Genomic DNA, 23,787 nt, shown 5'->3' with positions numbered 1-23,787 from the left:
CATCAATTCGGATGGCACGCGCATTATAGATAAGCTGGATGTGGCTAATCGCCTAAACAGCTTCTTTACAACCATAACAACCACACTGGTTAACATACTGCCCTCTCATTCTTGGCTTTATGGGGGTAAAGCACATCCAAGCATTCTACAAAAATCTAGCTGTACGCGAAGATGACTTTAAACTCACCATGGTGACAACTGATGATGTGTTTAAAAAACTGAGCGCCCTACAACAAAACAAGGCCACAGGCCACCACAATATCCCCTCCAAATTTCTCAGAGACGCAGCCCCCTCTATTGCTCAAATCATTGCCCACATAACAAACCTCTCCATCATCTCCAATATTTCAAACTAGCTCTGTACAAAAAAGGAAGCAAAGTAGACCCCGGCAACTACCACCCTGTTTCTATTCTATGCTCTATCTCGAAAGTTATAGAGAGGTTAGTATATGAACAGGTCGAAAAGTACCTCATGTCCAGAGGTTGTACTTGTACATCATGGCTGGGGGATATAAACTCCCTATCCACAAGTTTCCTAGGGCATGGTGGGCATCACTTCCTGTCGATTTGATCAGGTATCAGGGATCAAATCGACAGGAAGTGATGCCCACCACCACGCCCTAGGAAACTTGTGGATAGGTCACATGGCTCTGGAATATTTGGTTCTCAAGGCTACCTGCTTACCCACCAATGTAATCTCATGTTATGTTTTAGTTTGACAGGAAGTAATTAAGATTGGACTTTTGACATAAAAGTTTTACAATTATGTAATTATTTATTTATTGGCATCCAACTATGTGCCCATTACGACCACGGTATTCTGAGTGTGAAAAACATACTTAGTGAACAAATACTACTGTTGAGCAGATCAGACTAACATACCCATTAGTAGATGTCTCCCCTCCTACAGAGCCACACCATAAACAAATCAGTTTACATTCATAGATTTTCAACTGTGACCCAAGTTGCACCAGGCATTTCAGGCTTTCATGGTCAGAGGTAGCCTGATTATCAGCCTGAAGCTGCGTGGAGCTTCAGTCTGGAATTGGCTGCAGGGTCGGCGATTGCAAGGGGGAGGGGATTTGAATTTCCCTAAACCAATCACAAGAGATCCACGGATCCACCTACATCTGATGTCATCGCACAGCTTGTTTTATCAGATATTCGCTTATTGGTTTGTCGTTAGACCTACCCCCACCTCCGACTCTCATTGGACGGTACTGGAGGGTATCGAAGATATCCTAGACTCAAATTTTCACATTTTTGGAACCAGGCTAGGTCAGAGGTGCTTCTTTTTAATGACGGCATGCACATAACTGCTTGGGCTTTGATTGGTCTAGAGACACTATTTTTTAGCAACTCTGCAACAAGAGAGCAACAATGCAAAAATGTACAATATAAAGTTGTATGGTGCAGTTTTATATTTAGTATCACATTTGGAGGTGGAGAAGGGTGTGATTTGGGTATGATAATGACACAATAAACTATGTTAAAAAATACATTTCTTTGTATATTTTAATGACAATACATATCAGCATTGTATCATTGTCAGTCATTATATTTTGTTTGCCATGGTTATTGTATTGTATGAGATATTATGTCAGCTCTGCAACATAACAGAAATATAAATAAAAATAAACAGAGAGCACATGAAACTTACCAAGGTGTGGGTGGTCTTCAGGTTCCTCCTGTTTAATAGAAATGTCACTGGAGTCTGGAGAGTTCATCTTCACCTGCAGTCTGGACTCCACAGACTGGTCTGAAATGAAGCAAGTTAATAAGGACTTTTAATAACTGGAGACCTAGTGGAGAATAACAATAATATGTGCAGACGCCTAAGCCCAACTATCTAACACATGAACCTTGAATGCAAATATAATGAGATTGATATGTTAGGGTAGAAATCACACTTAATTTAAGATTGCCAATTACATCCACCAGCTATGACTTATGTTCACAAGTATGGATGAGCGATCCTCCTCCCAAAAATCCCAAACTCAATCTCAGTTAGACTGACATTTTTAGTTCAGATGTAGCCAAGATGATGAAAGAGGGCCTTTGGTCAACAAGCAGAGTAAAAGAAATGCATTTGTTTGGAAACATTTTAGTTTCCAGAAGTCAGATGAGGAACAACAAGAAATGCTGTTCAAGATTTATTATGGTGATGCGTGTATGTAACAGTTTGGTGGGTTCCACTTGTTCCTTAAGTAAGGGCATTTCTTATTGGTTAGTGAGGGCGGCACCTCATTGGTAAACACGGGCGTCCATGTTAGAGCGGTGCCAGTCTAAATGAGATTGCCCAAGGCAAGACGTGTTCCTCAGTGCACTATATTTTCAACAAGAGTCTGTATGTTTACTGTGATACCGTGATGAATACTGGTTGTCCTAAACATGCTAAATGTACCTACATGAAGTAGTGATGCTTTGTACATGTTTTCAATTAGTCATTTTGTCATACCGAATGGTATATTGTTTACAACAAACTACTTTTGGTCACGTTGTTAATTCTGTTGTAGACGTGCTGAGGCTTGGGTTTTACACCAAAAGAAGTGACTGACCAGAGACTTTTGTGTACTCTCACTAGGTATATATTGTTTTATTTAATTGTATTTGTATTGTGTAGTATTTTATTGTAAGTGTGTCAAATGATTGTTAGAATAGGCCAGTCTAAATGAGATTTGCCCAAGACATGCCGAGTCTTGGGTGTTACACCAAATGAAGTGACTGACCAGAAACTTTTGTGTATTCTCACCAGAATAAACTGTCAACAAAGAGAAAAGTGGTCTGGAACTTCATTAATCCACAACACAACGCAGATCAAACGTTACATGTGCACCACAAGACAATATGACCAATTTTGTACTACTATTACCTTATATCACATTATATTTTGTCTGGTTCCACACTGTTGAAGCACATTAACTTCCCTGCGAATAGTGCAGCTAGCAACTGTGGTATATGACAATTAAACACTATGAACACTATGAAGCTGGAAAAGAGAGAGACTTACTGAGGTCTGGCTGGTCTTCAGGTTCCTCCTGTTTAATTGAAACGGGTCTGGCTGGGTCTGGAGAGTTCATCTGCACCTTCTGTCTGGACTTCACAGAGTCTGGAATGAAACAATTAAAATCCCAGAGATTAGGATTAATTAAGAACAGAAAGTCCTAGTATAATAATCAACTTCAACAAATAACAGAATAGAGAATGAGTAACTTATTTTGTTAATCACTTGTCAACTGGGCATGTCTCTTTTATCACAGAGCACTTCGATTAAGAATAATAACCTTTTCACTTCACGTTGCCCAGCATAAAAATATTGTTTAGCATTATTGAACATTATGTGGATATATAATGAATGAATGAATATAATGAATATAACGTAAATCTCTCTCTGAAAGAAAAGGTTCCCTCTTAATCCTAAATGTTCATGTTTTCCCTTTTCAGGTAAACTCCTCACTCCAAGTTACACAATATTCGTATTGTGTACTGTGCTGCACACACACACCTCAACGTCCACTTCGTTCCTGGGTGAGTCAGTCAAATCAAAGTGTGGTTCCTTAGTTAACGTTCCTGGACGTCCCTCGGTTCTCCAACCGTCTCACAGGGTCAGGTTTAGCAGCAGGTATTTCACGTGGTATTTCACTCACTGTCTTCTCAATCTCATCCCACGTTGTCAGAGGAACTTTGAGTGAAGCCCTGGTTGCTCAAAGCTCTATCTGGGTTAAATGTCCTCTTTGTGTCTTCAGGTTGAAAACGACAGACTGACCTTCAAAACGTCCAACTGGTTTGAGTTAAACTTTCACTAGAAAACGTCTGTTCACTTGTAATGGACGGAGTCTAGACTGTACTTGAAGCTAGCTTAGCATTAGTCCACAAAACAAAGAGTCTTTGAACGAAATGTGGAAATTCCTTCTGTTTTCCCAACTTTACACAGACTGTCGTACAAAAACAATCTCAGACACAAGTTGCACAAAGGTTTGTTTACTGCTAACTAATATAACAAACTTCCTCTGTATCACGTTCACTCTCTGCTGTTTGTTTGGCTCTCTCGTTCACAAGGTCCGTGCGTTTTCACTACTGCATTGTGGGTATGTTCTTGTTCTGACGACCACTTTATCTAGACGCCAGTCGGCGTATTGATGCCCCCTACTGTTGGTCTCGGGTACTGTCCATTGTTTATATACAGTAACAGTACTATGTGACCTTCCAGACCTGTAGACAAGAGAACATCCACCTAGGAGTGCAGCAGTTAATACAAATAATAAATGTAATTTAATAATCAATAATGTAATCCCTATCGATGGCCAAAACGCAAAACCTCCTATCTGAAAAATTAACATTGTTGGGAAAATGAAAAAGAAAACTACAAAATGTTGTATTTTTTTTTAGCACAATGCTATTTTTTTATGATACCCATCACATAATACACCGTTTCTGGATTTGCCTGGAGTCAGCAAAACCAGCTAACTCCAGTCAGTGCAGTTAGCTGGTTTAGCAGAAAGTTTGAGGATCCAATGGAGTTAGCTGGTTTTGTGAGAAGCGCTTTTTAACGCTTTTCATTGATTCAATATTTGTTTTACCAACACACAGACGTAGAGGGTGTTCAATGGCCCTGATTTATGGGGGAAAAAAGCTAAAGCGTCAAAATGGAGTTAGCTGGTTTCTGCCGGACAGCAACGCTATATTCCATCAATAATTCATTCATTATATTTAATTGTAGATTAAAATTGGGCTCCTGGTTTCAACAATTTGAAGCATGGGCAGGTAAATGCAATATGGCAGAAACTGAACCAATTAAATCAATCAGTAGTCATTTCGGATCAGACAGGACTCCATACTAACTTTTCCCCTGGTAGCACTGGTGCAGCACTGTCCCTTTAAGACTGAGGGCTCTATTCTGCTTGACACCATGTCCCTTATGCCAATCTTATTAGGCATTTTTAAATTATATTTTCAAAAACTTAAATAACTGATCTACAAGCTCACAATGCATCGATGTAGATTGGCTAATTTCAGTATCTTAAAATTGGCTAAAGGAGGGTGGGTGGGCGGACTACGGCCACGTCACTCTGACTCATAACCATAAACAAACCTGATACGCACATACAGTATATACAGGACCACAACCATGTCACTATGACTCAAGAGATAACCATAAACAACCCAAAAAGACCATATATAGGCATGTCACTATGTCTCAGACTTAATCATAAATAAACCTGATACGCCCATAGGCATATATACTCCACTACCTGATCAAATCAAAAGTAGAAAATGCACATTTGGCTTTTCAACCCAAACTTGATCAGAAAATCAATGTTTTGTCTTGTGTGTAACAGTGATTTTCTTGTAATGACATGACTTGTACTTATACAGTTGTGTCGTGCCAGTCACTTTGAAGAAAAGGACTGTAATTTAAGAGCATTTCATCAACGTATTAAACTCCAGTAAACGCACAAGAAAACTGAAGCAGTGAAAGACCAACCTAATAATCGTGCAATCGCACAAATGCAATCAGGTGAAATGTTAACTTGCAAACTCATTTTGGTGGCAGTCTAGAGCCCTGTTCAGGCCATGAGATTCAGAGAAGGCAGACGGTTTTCTAAAATGCCCCGGACAAGCGGGCAGTTCGTATTGTCTGACCCTGGACTATTATTGCATCCTCTAGCTATAAAAGATAAATAAATATGAATGGATTTAGATGGGGAAAAAGAGCTGGGGAATGTCTCCAAAAGACGAATCCTAACAGAGGCTTCTGTTGACAGGAGAAGTATGAATATCCATAATATTTCTGCTTTTCTATACACCTCCCTACCAACACAGGTGTTTACTTTTATACTCCCAGACAGTGAGCTACTCTATATTCAAATGTTTTTGTCCCCCCTTGTTGTGAATACACTGGTGCCATTTCAAGTGACCTGAATTATTGAAACTCTTGTCACAATGTTTACAGTGGAAATGTTTTTTGCCAGTATGGACAATCTGGTGTCTCTTCATACCACTTGACTGACGGAAACCCTTATTACACAGTTTACAGTGGAAAGGTTTTTCTCCAGTGTGGACACGCTGATGTGTCTTCAGATGACCTGACCGACTGAAACTCTTGTCACACAGTTTACAGTGGAAACGTTTTTCTCCAGTGTGGACACGCTGGTGCATCTTCAGAGAACCCGACTGACTGAAACTCTTGTCACACAGTTTACAGTGGAAACTTTTTTCTCCAGTGTGGATGCGCTGGTGCCTCTTCAGCTCATCTGACCGACTGAAACTCTTGTCACAGTTTTTACAGTGGAAAGGTTTTTCTCTGAAGCATGTGTGGATATGCTGGTGTCTCTTGAGACACCAGCATATCAACAAATTTAAACTATTTTTACGCTGTAAACAGTGGAAAGGCTTTTCTCCATTGTGAAAAAGCTGGTGTCTCTTCAGGTGACCTGAATGACTGAAACTCTTGTCACAAAGTTTACAGTAGAAAGGCTTTTTTCCAGTGTGGACACCTCCACTTGTCTCCTCCCACTCATCACTGTCCTCAGTGACTTCAGTGTCAGATTCAATTTCAACTTCAACTTCAGAGCAGTGTGAAGAGATGTCTTCATCAACTTCACTTTTCACTGCTAGTAATGTCAACATTGACCCAACAGGCTCCTCTGGTCTTTGAAGTAGCTCCTCCTGGTCCGCTTTAATGTGTGGATGCTCTGGTTCCTCCTGGAGCAGACTGTGGCTCCTCTCCTGTTCAGGAGAAACCTCCTCTTTCAACACAACCATGTGCAGGATGTCTAGGAGCAGAAAAATAACACGATAGTCAACACTGGATTCCTAAAATGTAAATCTATTTTTCCATCTTCCATGTTCAAAGCTATTACCTACTAAGACTGACCACACGGTTACTAAATATGTACAGGTTTTTACAGTGGTTCTGGAAACTCACAATCAGGCTTCAAAGTTTTAGCAAGATTCTAGCAAAATACATATTTAAAAAGTTAACTTAATTGAAATATGTAGTTATTACCCAGCGTATGAATAATGGTGATAAAATATTTCATTTGAGTCATTAAAAGTGGTTTTGTGTTATCCTTTTAGCCTAAATATTTTACTCTACCTTCGTGCTGTTTGCATTTTTTGACTGATTTAAGAATTCAATCAATCAATTGTAACAACCCTGGAGTCTTTGTACCATATATGAACATCAGAATGTAGGTCTGTGTAACCTTCTTTTCCCTGGTGTGAGGTGATCTGCTGAGAGTGATGTGTGGCAGGTAGTGATGTGCATATCGATACTTGTATCGATATCGATACTTGTATCGATATATCGATCGATTGTCTGAATATCGTTTGGTATCGATATTTTTTTTATTAAATAATCGATATTTTTAATACACTTCCGTTTCCGGTTTGCGGCCATTTCCGGCTTGGTTCTGTTTCCGGTTCCGGTTCCGGAAAATCGCCCCCAAAAATATCGGTATCGTATCGAATTGAAGAAATGTGGTATCGGCACATCACTAGTGGCAGGTGGGTGAGCTGAGGGAGTGGAAGAGGAGTGAGTGAGTGAGTGAGTGAGAAACTAGGCGGTGACCAGGAGGTGATTGGTCCCAGGCTGGTGTGGGAGGAGGATAAAAGGCCAGCTCTTCTCAACGCCAGGTGTCCTCCATCTTCACTCCCATTGAGGACTGCCAGCATTCAACACCACACATGTTGTGTTCTCTGTATTATATCCCTGAACTTATAATACTAGTCCAACCCGGTCGACGCATCCGTGGGGGGGATATGCGCACATGATCTGGCAACCCGGGAGGCAGTTCGTCCCATAGCTCACGGGGCCATCCCACAGCTGGGCAGCCCGTAACCATGGCAATGGTCTCACCACCCTACCACCCTACCTACCACTACAGAGCATTGGCAAATTATAGGAGGATGATTTAAACAGCCGGGTTTTAGTAAGGGTTCATTCTTTTGAGTTCCCTTTTTGATAGTGTTTTGAGGAGTAGGAGTTAGGTTAGTGCTAGCCTGCTGCAACCCTCCTGATTTCGTGTATAAAGGGGCGTGTGTATAGAGCCGGCGAGAGACGGCGCCTGATCCCATTGGTTCACCGATCTGTCCGTCAACCCCCGCCCCGTTAACACAACATTACGAGCGACGCCCACTGCACTCTGGTTGGTTGGGAAATGAAACACTTCCTCATACCCAGTACAGGCTATAGTTGGGCCAGGCTTTTATTTTTTAGCAAAACTAAGCAATAAAAGCCTGGAGATCGAGGCTAGGTTAGTGCTTGTATTTTGGTTTGTTACGTTGGGTAGTTTTAGTTAGGGTTGTAATGTTAAGTTGATTATTATTTCATAACAATTCACCCACCCTGAAGAAATACAATAAAAAGCTTTGCTTGCTGGTGGTTCCTTGGGAGGTAAGGTTTCAAGAGGGATTTTCCCATTTGTCTCATCTGTTTAAGAAAGTAGGTAGATATATTGCACTTTTACCTTAGTGCTAGGTATACTCTTAGTTGCTTGTTTTAGAAGGGAATGCACTTAAGACTTCTGGTGATTAGTAGTTTTCTTGCCTACCTATGTTGAATGCACTTATTGTAAGTCGCTTTGGATAAAAGCGTCTGCTAAATGACTGTAATGTAATGTAAAGAGGGGGGTCGCGCCTCAGTTCCCCTAGACTGGGGCCGTAATACAGAACTCATGAGCTCTGATTTAGGAGTAAGTTAGGCTGTAGGTGCACGCAATTGGACGTGTCTGTATGCACACTATGTATGTACAGTATATCACCTCCAAGGTAAACCAATCATAGCTCATGCCGCTAAGTGCATGACGTGGTCGTAGTTTAAAATGTATAAAAAGATTATAGAAAAGTCAACAATCTGTACATTGAAACAATACACACTAAAGGATGCCAGGTCAACAATGAACTGGCATCTGTCTATATAACACCCTATTTAAATTAAATTTGAGCCTTTGCATAAGCCTGCAAGGTCGTCGACGCTAGGGTGCTACGGCAAGTGCTACGGGCTAAGGTGGTGTCTGAAGGGGGTGTGTCTTCAGATTACGGCAGAAGATTGGGAGCGAGTCTGCTGTTCTAATTGCAATGGGGAGTTCATTCCACAGTTTGGTAGCCAGAAGGGCGAAGAGTCTGGGACGTGTGGCGTTGTCCCGGATGTTTTAGCAAAGGTTCTGACAGCCTTAAAAATCTGTTTTCATAGCTTTTACTACCAAACTTTAACCAGGCATTTTCTGGCTTTCATGGCTGGAGGTGGAGGTGCCTCTGTTTCATGATGTCATGAACTTGACGGCTTGAGCTGTGTGACAGACAAACCCTGTTCTAGACTCTTTGGCTTAGGACCACTCTGTGGTGCAGTTTTTCTTTTGTAATGCATATTAAATTATGGCTATGCATATGGTTGATTGAATACTTTATTAGTCAAGCATGCCGGTACAGAAAAACATTTAGGCCAAAAGGATAACACAAAATGTCCTGGGGACTTGTTTCCATTGTGGTCCTATAATATCCGGATATTATTATTGTCATGATATATTTTGCCAAGATTACTGTTTAGTGAAAACACGTACTAAGTTGTGGGTTGTCGTCAGGATCCTCCTGTTTAATAGAAATGTCCCTGGCTGAGTCTGGAGAGTTCATCTTCACCTGCAGTCTGGACTCCACACACTGGTCTGAAATGAAGCAATACAAGTGAATAAGGTCTTTAATAACTGGAGACCTAGTGGAGAATAACAATAACATTTGCAGAAGGTAAAGGCAATACCTAAGCCCAACTCTCTGATTGATATTTTAGGGTAGAAATCTTGCTTAATATAAGATTGCAATTACATCCCCAAGCTACAACTTATGTTCATAAGTACGGATGAGCGATGCTCGCTCCCTAAAATCCCAAACTCAATCTCAGTTAGACAGATGTTTAGTTCAGATGTAGCCAAGACGATGGAAAGAAAGCCTTTGGTCAACAAGAAAGGTAAAAGCAATTAATTTGTTTGGAAACATTTTAGTTTCAAGAAGTCAGATGAGGAACAACAAGAAGTACTGTTTTTCAGATTTATTACGGTGGTGTGTGTGCATTACAAGACAATATGACCTATTTGTTTTAATCATCTGAAATTAAAATACATAGGGGTCTACAACCAAACAATGAAGCAGCAAAAAAGTGTGAGTGTACAGTATAGTTTTATATTTCAATGCATTACGTTTCCAATCAGTGAGTAATCATTTTAAATAATCGTGAGCACTGTACTGACAAAAATAAATTATGATTATTTCTGCCATAATCGAGCAGCCCCAACCTTGTGTAAAAAGCAACACATTTTGGCCTGATGGTGGAAGATCTGATGGACATTTGGATAAAATCTAATAATAGTAATATTAAAAAAAATGTTTTACATAAGTGGGCTTCCTGGTAGCGCTACAAAAGGCAGATGTGAAAAATGCTAGGCAAAGGTTTTTTCTTGGCCTCTAGGGAGTGTGCATACAACGTTTTACACAGATTGGTGCAGTTATATAGTAGGTAAAAACACAAATCGGCCTGTAATAGCACCACCATGAGGCTGATTTGAACATTTTCAAGTGGCATTTCTTCCTCGGCCTAGTGGGAATGTGCGTGCACAATGTCACGGAAATTGCACGCTGTGTTCATGACTCTTGCAAACTTTGGAAGCCAATCAGGATGGAATATGAAAAATCAGAAAGACCCGTTTCATTTAATGACTATAGAGCTCTGTGCCGATTTGTGTGATGTTTGGACAAAATCTTTAAGAGCACTGTCAAAAAATGTGTTCGGCCTCCTGGTGGAGCTATAACAGGCCCATGTGAAAGATTTGGGTCAGAGGTTCTGCTCTGGCATCCAGGGAATGTGTGTGCACAGTTTTGCTGACATCAAGCCAACAGTGCCGGAGATTAGCTGTCCACAAATGGACGGACGGACAGACAGACAAGGTGCAAAACATAGTCTCGGCCATGCATTCGGCCTGGCGGAGACAAGAGGTCCTGGGACTCGTTTCCATTGTAGTCCTATGATGTCCTATGTCCTATGACAATATTGGCCAGGTTTCCCAAACGAATTTGAGCTCGTGCGTAGCCTAGAAGCTGCGTAAGAGCCTCCACGCAGCTGCGCAGTAGCAACGCTCGTGCGTAGCCTAGAAGCTGCGTAAGAGCCTCCACGCAGCTGCGCAGTAGCAACCCCCCTACGCACTATCTTCGTTAGTAGCAGCTGTGTGTGCCCTACGTGCCATCTAAACTGGCTTCTGGAGACACCATCGTCGTAGGTTCTCCAGCGCACGGCATTACGTGTGTGCTAAAACTACATTCGGAGACAGCATGCACGTAAAGACCTCCTGGACGAAGCCTACGTAAAGCCTACGTAAACTACGTAGTGCTGTCCTACGCTACACAGCAGTTTAAACTCCCTTTGCGAATATATACAGTGAAATGGATCATAAAAATACCAGAGCCAACTGTCAGATGTCCTGAAGCAGTCCACTCCAAATACAACTTTTGAATAATATATTTATGAATTAAATTACAGTGGTGAGGTGACATCTGCAAGGTAAATAAAACACTAAAGTGTCCCCATTATGCAAGTAAATTAAATATACTTAAAATACCAAAAGTAAAGGTATGCAGAATGTCCCATTTGAGCAATTAGGGGTTCAGCGTCTTGCTCAAGGACACTTAGACACTAACTCTGGGGGAGCCCGGGATAGTACTGGGAACCCTGCGGTTCCCATCCGGCCACTCTACCCCTGAGTCACTGTCGCCCCCAGGGCAGGGAAGGGGAGAGGGCAGTTTAGAAGTAGTGAGTAAAAATACAACTTGAAAGCTTCCATCATCAAACAAATCAATTGTTTAGGAGCACTACAGCTTCCTTGTTAATATTTCTGATTTAATTGTTTTTCTTTCATCTTTTATTCCCCAATTTAGTAAATCTACCAACTACCAGTATTCCCCACCCATGTAAGTCCCGTCCCTGTGTTTAACACTGACTGACCTCCACTGGTCTCCTCCCAATCATCACTGTCTTCAGTGACTTCAGTGTCAGATTCAAGCTCAACTTCAACTTCAGAGCAGTGTGAAGAGATGTCTTCATCATCAATCTCTGGTCTTTGAAGTAGCTCCTCCTGTTCCTCTTTCATGTGTGGAGGCTCTGGTTCCTCCTGGAGCAGACTCGGGCTTCTCTCATGTACAGGAGAAACCTCCTCTTTACACACAACCATGTGCAGGATGTCTAGGAGTAGCAAAATAACATTATAGTGAATACTGGATTCCTAAAATGTACATATATTTTTCTATCGTCCATGTTCCCTGTACAAATTGAGCTTTCAGCTACTTTGATTGACCAAATATTTACTAATTAAAGGTTACTACAGGTCTGAAAAAGAGAATTCAGAAAAATCATGTTTTAGCAAAATAAATCATTTGAAATGTAATTTGAATTTAAATATTAGTTACTTTACCAAACAAGTGAATGTTGTTACAGCAAATTGGAATCATTAAATTATGAAACAATATCAAACCATAAAACTTCACACGTCAGCTCTGATTTGGGTAAATTAGGCTGTAGGTCAAGCCGTGTAAAACAGGGTTCACCTATACGTACAGTATGTATGTATTTCCCCTCAAAGGTAGACCAATCACTGCTCATGCCTTTACCTTCATGACATCATGAAACAGACACTTCTCCACCCATGAAGTTGGGTCATAGTATAAAATTTTGAAATGGGTCTGTGAGTCTTTGAATGTGTTTGTCTGTGAGTTCGGGGCGAACTTGACAAACCGCTGTACTGATCAGCGCCAAATGTCTGCACAAATGCCAGTAGGCCAACAAAGTATTTTTCACATCTAATAGAATGACTTAAACCCTCTATACTTAGTGAGCTAAACCTATATTGTTCCACCCAGAAAAGGAATGCTAGAGTTCAAGTGGTTGAACCTTAAATCAAGAAGCTGAGAAAGAGCCTGTCAAAGCTCTAAAGTTATATGCTGCCTTTTTTTTCTCTTTTCTTTTTAACATTGATTCTCACACGTTGAAGATATAGTTGTTGTTTTTTTTGTATCGTAATGATGGCTATACATATTGGGATATTATCATTGTCAAGATGTTTTGTGCTATGATCATCGTATGGTGAAAATGAGACATTGTGGCAGCCAAGAAACAAGAAAACAAAAGAGAGAGCACATGAAACTTACTGAGGTGTGGGTGGTCTTCAGGTTCCTCCTGTTTAATAGAAATGTCCCTGGCTGAGTCTGGAGAGTTCATCTTCACCTGCAGTCTGGACTCCACACACTGGTCTGAAATGAAGTAATTGAAAAAGGACATTAATGACACAGTCTCCAGTTATTTAAGTCAAACAACATATGAACGTTGGGTGCAAGGATAATGGTATATACAGTTTCTGTCAGGACAACTCATAAATAGAAAAAGAAAAATCATGAAGGATAAGATATATTTATTGAATATAAAATTAGCAATATATTTATTATGGTTTGGCGATGAATTGGATCTTCTTTTAGGTACTCTGATAAAGCGCATTTTCCAACCATAGGGACACAGAATCCCCCGTACATAAACAGCAGATCCAAACAACAGGTGGTAGCATGGGGTGGTGGAGGGTGAGCAGCAATTTTAGCAACAGCAATGAACAGCAGCGCAGCAGCAGCAACACAGTGTGTGTGCAGCAAAACAACAGAATGAGAAGTGCAACCTTCCAGCTTAACCCATTGAGACCTGAAGCCGATTCTACATGTCTCCTAAATCTCAACAGTTTTCTGAAAAACGTATGTTTCTATATCGGTGGTGCTCAATCTTTTTCATGTCAAGGACCCCCAAAATTATATGTATTTGGCCGCAGACCCCCATCAAAATATTTTGTTCCAGGGACCCCCAGAAACAAAGATTTGAGTTAAAATTGTTTGCTTTAAAAATATATATATTCAAAGATTTGCACACATTTTCACGATTTTTCAAAAATAGCAGATCTACAAGCTCGTAGCGCATGAGCTTGTATATCTGCTATTTTTGAATAGCCCAAAGTGTAAAATAATGCTTTTTAGCTCAAATAAAAAAATGACACAGTTCCAGGTCTTAAAAGGGTTAAATAGAGCGGTCTGAGAATGAAATGAGTGCGAGTGGATGAGTGGATGTGTAGGTGGAGCTGATGTGGTCCAATAGTAGGCCACCAACACTGCACTGAGGTTCCCTGACAGAACTTGCTCTGCGCATGTCTGTGACAGGCGCGACGCTCATTTATACACAGTATTGTAGAAGACATCACGCTTAACTTAAAGGTTTAATGACATTCACTTTTACACCACATTCAAAGTCTTTGTCCTGGTCCTTGAAAAGTGTACAAAAAGTTAAAGGAGTACTAGCTTTTTGGGCCAAGGTTGCACTATTTCTCACTGACATAATGGAGATAAATATACCTTGTTTGCCACACATTCTATTATTAAATGATGATTCATCTCTAAGATTAACACCTCATAAAAAGAGAGTGTTTTTGGCTGGTTTAACGGCAGCAAAGAAAATGCTTGTAATGAGATGGAAACCACCTCACAATCTCAATATTTACCGTTGGAAGTTGTCCTTCTACGAAGTCCTGAGATTAGAGGCATCCAGTGCTAGAGCACAGGGCGCAAGGACAGAATCGATTCAAATTTTACTTACTGCGGCCCAGAAGGTTAAATCAGTACTCCACTAGGTTGAACACATGTACTCTGACATCTGAGACTGAACAAAAAGAATGTTGTTATTTTTTTTTATTTTTATTTTTTTTTTGTGCTGTTTTGTTTGTTTCCCTTCCATTCACTCTTTAACAAGATTATCTAACAAACACAATTATGATTTACTTTGATTTTTCACTTCATTGCATTATGAAAAAAAAATATCTTATTATTTATATGTATACATCATGGTTTCACCGTCCTAAAATGTCTGTGCGAACCCGGGGGTCTGGTAGGGGCGGGGGGTTTAAGAAGCGACCTGGGCTCTCTAGCAGCCACATGATCAGAGGATACAGTACATGACTATATGAACTGAAAAGACACTTTCGTATGTCACTGTGAGTAACTGTATGAACTGCTTACCCACACAAATGTGATATAATGTCTGTCACCTCTGAAAGCTTGTTTTAAAAAAAGATAAAATAAAAAAAGTTGGTCACAAAAAAAAAGTGTACAAAAAGTTTTAAGTGAAAATTCCATGGCAGGTGTTTTTCTCTCACATTTCTAAAGCCTTTTCAACTGCAATGAAAAAAGAAATCTTTGCCTGCGGGTGTCGCTGGTGAGGGATTTTGCCTGTCAATCATCGCCTCTGCTCCGCCCCCCCCCCCCCCCAAAGGAAAGGATAGGGGAGGGGAGGGGCGAGGAGGAGAGTGGGCGGGATTAATCGACTGTGACCTCACTGTCGAAGGGCCAAGCTCAGATTACTTTTCAGCCTAATTATTCAGAAAACCCCAGACCACAGAAAATCCACTGAATGTTCTAAGTTCAGTTTTTTTGGGTGTAATTGAGGTCATAAAACCCCAAATAAAACATTGAAAATAAAAAAAGTGAAATTGAATGTCATGATACCTTTAAGATTACACAAGGGAAATGTATCAAAAGAGTGATTCCTTAAGTTCACAAGTAGGGATGGGGAATTATATTTGATCACATAAGCAGCCTTTATTTGACCTCGATGAAGGCAGTGATCAAAGTTGGGCTGCTGAATTATTCACATTCTATTGTCAATTACAATTTTGGCTTCCAGCAATTATGAAAACAAGATAAAACAATGATCGTGCCGCAATCCATTTCGCACAATGCTCGTTTTGTCTTGTGTTTAGTCATAAATCCAGTGCAACCCTTTCATTTCCATCAGTACACTTTTGCACCCTCCCTAAAAAGCTCAAAGTTAGTCTCAGTTAGACTGTGAGATTTACAGATCTAGTCAAGATGATGGAAAGATGATGACGGAGAGCCTTTTTCAAGGAATCTGATGAGGAAATAAAAACCAAAAGGCAATAAAGCAGCCCATGAACAAGACAAGGAAACTATTTCCAATGCCATGCATTACCTGGATGAGTCATTCTAGGCCTGACACACTACAGCATCAGTGTTGCCATGTCTGCTAATATTATAAGCAACTTTGGGCTTGTTTTTCTATAAAGTTGCTTTTAAATATTGGTAGATGCGGGTTGTGGTTTTTTGGGCTTGTTTCTAAAGTTCAGATTCTTATTTGGGCTTGCTTCCCTAATGTTGTTTAAACCAGTGGTTCTCAAACATTGTCATGTCAAGCAAGGACCCCCCAAATTGACATGAATTCATATGCCCCCCCCCCCCCCCCCCCAGGGGGCCCCCTTACCAGATTTGTGTTTTTAAAAAAAATCAAGATTCTTTTGAAAATAGCAGATCTACAAGCTCACAACGTGTCGCATTGTGAGCTTGTAGATATTATCATAGACCTAGATGCTTATTTCTCTCGCAAAACACTGGCAACACTGTATACAGCGTGACAAATCTTTAGACTTAATGTTTAACTTCACTTGACAATCACATTAACATTACTGTGGACAGAGTAAAGATCCTACTCATGTAGCCGTGATACAAGACTGTCCTATATTATTATCAGTCTTGGAGTAGGTTTAAAATAGTCTTTGCACTTTCACACTTGGGGCCCGTACATCGACATAAACGTTCAGATTTCAAATATAAAGTGCTTACCCCATGGCCACGGAAGTTACAATTATGTACGGTCCCTCAGAAGTACCCGTATCTTCCGTATTATTCAATTAAAAGCATTGTAATCCTGATCGGTGGCCATTATTTACCTCATAGCGTTATAATGTATCAGAGTGCAATACACCTTTCAACCGATAGGGTCGCGCAGTTGAAAGCATAAAGAGAAGATCTGACACAGATCGGATTAAAATGCTTTATATTGAACCATAAGGAAGATACGGGTACTTCTGAGGGCCCGTCAGGTCCCGTACAAAATTGTAACATCCGTGGCCATGAGGTAAACCCTTCAAAGACTATTTTGAAATAACTCCAAGACATTTGACCGATGACCGTCTTGATCCAAGGCTACTCATGTACAAGCGACGTTTGCGCCTCATTGGAGATTAACCATTTCATTGATAATAGTGAAATCAACAACATGTGTAGCAAAACAATGTATGCTGCTTTGAGTACTGGTTGTTATTGTGTAACAGCAATTAGATTTATATTCCATATACAAATGAAACACAACAAGAATGAGTTGATATTTACCTGCTGTGTTTCAGTGGTTGAGCTGATAACAAACGTCCTCCTGATTGATTGATTGATTGATGTACTTTTATTTAGTAAGACATGAGAACATCAGTACATGGAAGTACAAATTCACAACACAAGGTCTACTAAACTGGAAGACTCATTAAGCCCTTAGCTTGTTTAACTTCCTGCTGCTTAACGACGACACCGTTTAGAAACGACACGTTTTACTTTTCTTTGTATTTTACTTTTATATAAATCTATGGTATTTTAAAGTGTCAACAACAGTCAGTCAACACACCATGTTGTTTTCACTACTGCATTGTGGGTATGTTCTTCTTCTGACGACCACTTTGTCTAGACGCCAGCTGGCGTATTGCTGCCCCCTACTGTTGGTCTCGGGTACTGTCCATTGTTTATATACAGTAACAGTACTATGTGACCTGTAGACAAGAGAACATCCACCTAGGAGTGCAACAGTTAATCCAACTAATACATTTAATTTATTATTAAATAAAAAATGTAATACATTCATCGATTAATGATCAATCCCTATTTTGGGGATGTCATTATTTGCAAAAAAATATAAAAAACTTCCAAAGCTTAAAGAATAGTGAAAAGAGACAATCTACAAGCTCACAAAGTGTCACGATGCGATGCATTTTGAGCTTGTAGATTAGCTACTTTCACAAGTCTTGCAAAACACTAGTGTTTTGCAAGACTTGTGAAAGTAGCTGTTGTGCAGCATAGTATACAATAGGGCTAAAATAATTGATTGATTTGTTGATATATATTTAAAAAAAAATATATATAAATTATATTCTTGACTTTTGGATTAATCAGGAAAGTAATATATAGAATAATCGTGAAGACAATCATGGATAGTTGCAGCCCTACATCCATCACAGCTTTCATCAGTGCACATTGATGCTGCACAGGTCTGATCACGTCTCATAGAAATGCAGGATACAACATATACCAACATACCATGTTACATGATAAATATTTGTAAAAAAAACATCATTTTAATATATCACTATTTATATGACACGTTCAAACTGTATGCCGGTATATTCAGACTGTGACACAGTAAGAAAGACAAGTTATTTTGTAGCAGAAATATTGTTTATATGAATCATTGGAATACATGTTCCAGACAGTTCAGAGTTTCGTTATTGTACCAGAATGTTCTGGGAAACAGCAAAACAGTTCTGTTAAGATAGATTGATTGTAAAGGATGAATTGCACTGGGTCAGACTGACCTGAAATGGTTTAACTGATCATGAGATTTCATATCATTGTGTGCCAAGACATAGGGCTGCAAGAAAGTATAAAAATGGACCCCCAATCCTATTTTATCAGTCCTGGCTGCACACACGGCTGTATATCTGTGGACTCCAGGATAGGGATCCTAAATAAACTCAAACTCAAATGTACAGCCTGTGCCTTCCTCTTTTATTACTTGTTCTCTGTTCCCTTCTTCTCTATTCTCTCATTTTTCTAACTCTTCCTGTAACTGCAAACATTGAGAATCTCACCAACTCTTTTACATTTGTAATCATGTGATGTAACTATAAAAGGTGATTCTGATTCTTGCCTCCAAACAAATGGAGTAATGTTAAGATATTATAGCTTATGTTTAACCTAATAAACTATCAGACTTATAGCATAATTACTGCATTAAGTTAATGCATTAACATGTAATTTAATGCTCTAGCTAAAATAAATAACACACACACACACACACACACACACACACACATTTATAAATATATATATATATATATATATATATATAGACACACACACTGTTATAATTGCACCCAACGTTCATTGTTTTACAGGACAGTGTGGAGACGCACGCTGGTGCATTTTCAGGTGACCAGACTCACTGAAACTCTTGTCACAATATTTACAGTGAAAAGGTTTTTCGCCGGGTGTATAGTAGATCGGGTGCTCGCCACCTGGTTGAGTTAAAGTCTTGGCAAACTGGTGATGACTGTAAGATCTCCGTTCATCAGTGTTTACTTGTTGCTGGCTGGTTGTAGAGCTGGTGATTTGCTGACAGGCTGAGTTGTAAGAGTTTTCTCCAGTGTGAATACGCTGGTGTCTTATGAGGAACCCTGACATACTATAACTCTTGTCACAATGCTTACAGTGGAATGGTTTTTTTTCAGTGTGGATACGCTGGTGCCTCTTCAGCTCATCTGACCGACTGAAACTATTGTCACAGTTTTTACAGTGGAAAGGTTTTTCTCCAGTGTGGACACGCTGGTGTGTCTTCAGGCGAGATGAACGACTGAAACTCTTGTCACAATATTTACAGTGGAAAGGTTTTAAATTTACATTATGGACAAGCTTGGTGTGTCTCTTCAGACTATATGAAACGCTATAACTATTGTTACACTGTGTGCAATGGAAAGGTTTTACCGGGGTGTGGCTATGCTGGCGCGTTTTCAGGTGACCAGACTCACTGAAACTCTTGTCACAATATTTACCGTGATAATGTTTTTCTTCACCTGGTTGAGTTAAAGTCTTGGCAAACTGGTGATGACTGTAAGAACTCCGTTCATCAGTGTTTACTTGTTGCTGGCTGGTTGTAGAGCTGGTGATTTGCTGACAGGCTGATGAGGTGATCTGTCTATTCCTCAGAGTCTGGGATCTCACTTCAGAGAGAGAGAGAGAGAGAGAGAGAGAGAGAGAGAGAGAGAGAGAGAGAGAGAGAGAGAGAGAGAGAGAGAGAGAGAGAGAGAGAGAGAGATAGAGAGAGAGAGAGATAGAGAGAGAGAGAGAGAGAGAGAGAGAGAGAGAGGTTAGAACCGTTGAGTACAGGATACAACTTGAAAGCTTCCATCATCAAACAACTTCATCACTAAGGAGAACTATGGCTTCCTTGTTAATATTTCTGATTAAATTGTCTTCATCTTTTATCTTTATCTTCATCTTTTATTCCCCAATTTAGTCATTATACCAACTCCCAGTTTTCCCCAGTTCTGTCCCTGTGTTTAACACTGACTGACCTCCACTGGTCTCCTCCCAATCATCACTGTCTTCAGTGACTTCTGAAGTCGAGCTTGAATCTGACACTGAACAGTGTGAAGAGATGTATTCATCGTTAACTTCACTTTTCACTGCTAGAAATGTCAACATTGACCCATTAGGCTCCTTTGGTTTTTGAAGTAGCTCTTCCTCTTCAAGCTCTTCCTCTTTGATGTGTGGAGGCTGTGGTTCCTCCTGGAGCAGACTGGGGCTCCTCTCCTCTTCAGGAGAAACCTCCTCTTTACAAACATCCATTTGCAGGATGTCTAGGAGCAGAAAAATAACAAACATGATAGTGAATACTGGATTCCTAAAATGTACACCTATTTTTCGTCCATGTTCCCTGTACAAAGTGAGCTATCAACTACTTTGATTGACCAAACATTTACTAACTACAGGTTACTACAGGTGAAAAATCATGTTTTAGCTAAATATAATTTGAACTGTAATTTGAATTTAAATATTTAGTTTCTTCACCAAACAAGTGAATGTTGCAAATTTGAATCATTAAATTATGAAACAATATTAAACCATAAAACTTGACCTCCGCTCTGATTTGGGAGTAAATTAGGCTGTAGGCCAAGCCGTATAGAACAGGGGTCACCTGTACGTACAGTATGTATGTATTTCCCCTCAAAAATAGACCAATCACAGCTCATTCCTTTACCTGCATGACATCATGAAACAGAAACGGTTCAGGTTCTGTGAGTCTTTGAATCTGTCTGTCTATGTGTTTGGGGTGAACTTGACAAACCGCTGTACAGATCAGCGCCACATGTCTGCACAATGCCAGTAGGCCAAGGAAGTATTTGTATACATCTAATAGAATGACTTAAACCCTCTATACTTACTTAGTGAGCTAAACCTATATTGTTACACCCAGAAAGTGGATGCTAGTGTTCAAGTGGTTGAACCTTAAATCAAGAAGCTGAGAAAAAGCCTGTCAAAGCTCTAAAGTTATATGCTGCACTTTTGTCTTTTCTTTTTCACATTGATTCTCACATTAGAGGATTTGCTTTTGGATGTTAAAAATGTTTTTTTAATAGATATTGTAATGGCTATACATTTCGGGAAATTATCATTGTCAAGATATTTTGTGGCATGATTATTGTATAGTGAAAATAAGACATTGTGGCAACCCTTCAACACAGGGGTTCCCAAACTGTGGTGCGCGCACCCCTGTGGGTGCGTTACCTGAAAAGCCTAATGGCGGTTCTATGGTGTTATTTTACTTTACTTTTTTTTTTTTCAAATGGGGATTTTCACTGTGTGTAAATCATAAAATTGAAGAAACTTTTTAATTTAAAACGTACGTTTTACTAATATATTAAAAAAAAAAAGTATCATGTACCCAAAATGCACTTGACTTCCTGCCAAAAGTTCACAGACGCGTGACTCCTACGCGCGCGACCGGGACCCGGCACGGCAGCGTAACATAATGTAAACATGCAGAACTGGCTAAAAACAGGGAAACTGTCAGGTGGACGTGGTGAATCTAAAGTTAATGAAAGTAATGAAAGTAATGAAAGCGGACAGGAGGAAGAGGCGAGAGAAGCGGAGAGCAGCGTTGTAGTGGAGACAGAGAGTGATGATGACAATGACACGGGGGAAACTGAAAAGGGGGTGTGTGGGGCACAGACACAACAGCCAGGCCCTCCATCAAGAAAACGGGGTAAAAGAGACAACGAGACGGGGCAAAAGACTGGAATAAGAAAAAGGAAATATGATGAAAATTATCTGTGTCTGGGCTTCACTTGGATTGGTGATGTGGATCACCCAGATCCCCAGTGTGTGATGTGCAGTGACGTCCTCTCTAACAGCAGCATGAAGCCTTCATATCTACATCGCCACTTAACCACTAAGCATGCCAACGTAACTAAAGAACCCCTTGCATTTTTCAAATCAAAATTGGCGGAGTTGAAAGACAGACAAAATAAACTGCAGTTTCATTCAGGTGGTGGCTCTACCAAAAAGGCACTAAAGGCTTCTTATCTGGCAAGTTACAGAATTGCTAAAAAAGGGCTACCTCACACACTTGTGGAAGACGTGTGCCTGCCAGTTGCCAAAGATATGGTTGAATGTATGATTGGAGAGAAAGAAGCAAAAAGATTGGACATGATCCTCTTGTTACCCGAACAACAGGAGAAGAAACCTTTAATTTGATGAATGCCTTTAGCTTATAGCTCACATCAGGAAAGTCTGTCCATCCGTTGTGTGGTCACACTGCAGTGTTCACAGGGAGGCCCTCGCTGCAAAAAACATGCCAGCTGATCTACTTTCAGTCCTCCATGATTCTGTGAAACTAGTTAATTTCATCAAAGCTTGTCCGCTAAATTCAAGGCTGTTTACTGTGTTGTGCAATGAAATGGGAAGTGAACATAAAGCATTGCTTTTGCACACTGAGGTGCGCTGGTTGTCGCGAGGCAAAGTATTGACAAGGCTCTTTGAACTGCGACATGAACTTCAACAATTCTTTGAAGACAACCCGTTCCATTTGGCCTCTAAACTGCATGATGAGGATTTTCTGCAGAAGCTTGCCTATCTGACTGACATATTTTCAGTTCTGAATGAATTGAATTTAGGTTTGCAGGGAGTCAGTGTTACACTGTTCAACACACACGACAAGATCGAGGCCATGATAAAGAAGCTACGGTTCTGGGCTCGCTGTGTGAGTGGGAATATGCTCCTGTGTTTCCCTTCACTTCATGCGTTCTTGGAGGAAAACGAAGTTGCCATGAGTGAACCTGTAAAAGGACTAATAACAGAACATCTCAACCAGCTCGCTGAGCAGTTACGGAAATATTTCCCACCTATGGATGCATCTCAAACGTGGATTCGCAACCCATTTGAAGTTTCCCCTCCTGTCCCACAACTGTCACTACAACAGCAGGAACAGCTGATTGACCTGTCATCTGATGGAGCGCTGCTGCTGTGTTTCAAACGAAAGCCACTTGTGGATTTTTGGACAGAGGCAATGACAGCATACCCCGACCTGGCAAAGCAAGCCTTGAGGGTTTTAATGCCCTTCGCCACAACCTATCTATGCGAGGCTGGATTCTCTGGTCTCACAGTAGTGAAGACAAAATATGGGCAAAGACTGAATGATGTTGAGAAGGACTTGCGCATTAAACTCTCTTCAATTGCACCAAACTTCGCAGAGCTTTGTGCACAGATGCAGGCCCACCCGTCGCATTAACGTGGGTAAGTAATTAACCATCAATATCATTATTGCAGTGCTGGTTTTAATATATTAATTTTAAATAGAATCGCAGGTAAAACATGATTCCACATAACAGAGAAAACAACACAAACCCAAGCAAAAGCAATTGAAACTAAAGCGTCGCAATTCTGGGAAATTGCAAAGTGTGGTTGCGCCGACGCCGGTCGCGGCCCCTCCCACTAAAGAAACAGGCCCCTCCCACAAATGTAGCAGGCCGATGACATTGTCATGTCACTCCTGAGATCACTTGCTTTTCTTTATGAGAGAACTGAATCCCCCAAAAATCATGTTTTTGT

General features: G+C 40.3%; 2 protein-coding genes across 2 annotated transcripts in view; one reads left to right on the top strand and one right to left on the bottom strand.

Moving 5' to 3' along the window:
• The window catches only part of LOC308090882 (uncharacterized protein), a gene marked incomplete at both ends in the record, with an annotated part of 44,150 nt that extends 28,083 nt beyond the window's left edge, over positions 1-16,067 (bottom strand). The window contains 5 exons of the mRNA XM_080436156.1: positions 1,661-1,759; positions 6,375-6,776; positions 9,564-9,665; positions 13,189-13,290; positions 16,055-16,067. Coding sequence (XP_080292282.1) covers positions 1,661-1,759; positions 6,375-6,776; positions 9,564-9,665; positions 13,189-13,290; positions 16,055-16,067 — 718 coding nt within the window. The remainder of the gene's footprint in view (positions 1-1,660; positions 1,760-6,374; positions 6,777-9,563; positions 9,666-13,188; positions 13,291-16,054) is intronic.
• Positions 1-23,787, top strand: part of gemin5 (gem (nuclear organelle) associated protein 5) — an 851,612-nt gene that overhangs the window by 371,086 nt on the left and 456,739 nt on the right. The gene's annotated exons all lie outside the window — the stretch shown is intronic.

This window comes from Gymnoscopelus braueri (assembly GCF_963280865.1).
Source record: "Gymnoscopelus braueri genome assembly, chromosome: 8".
NCBI classification, from domain to species: domain Eukaryota; kingdom Metazoa; phylum Chordata; class Actinopteri; order Myctophiformes; family Myctophidae; genus Gymnoscopelus; species Gymnoscopelus braueri.
This window is presented reverse-complemented; position numbering and strand designations above follow the sequence as displayed.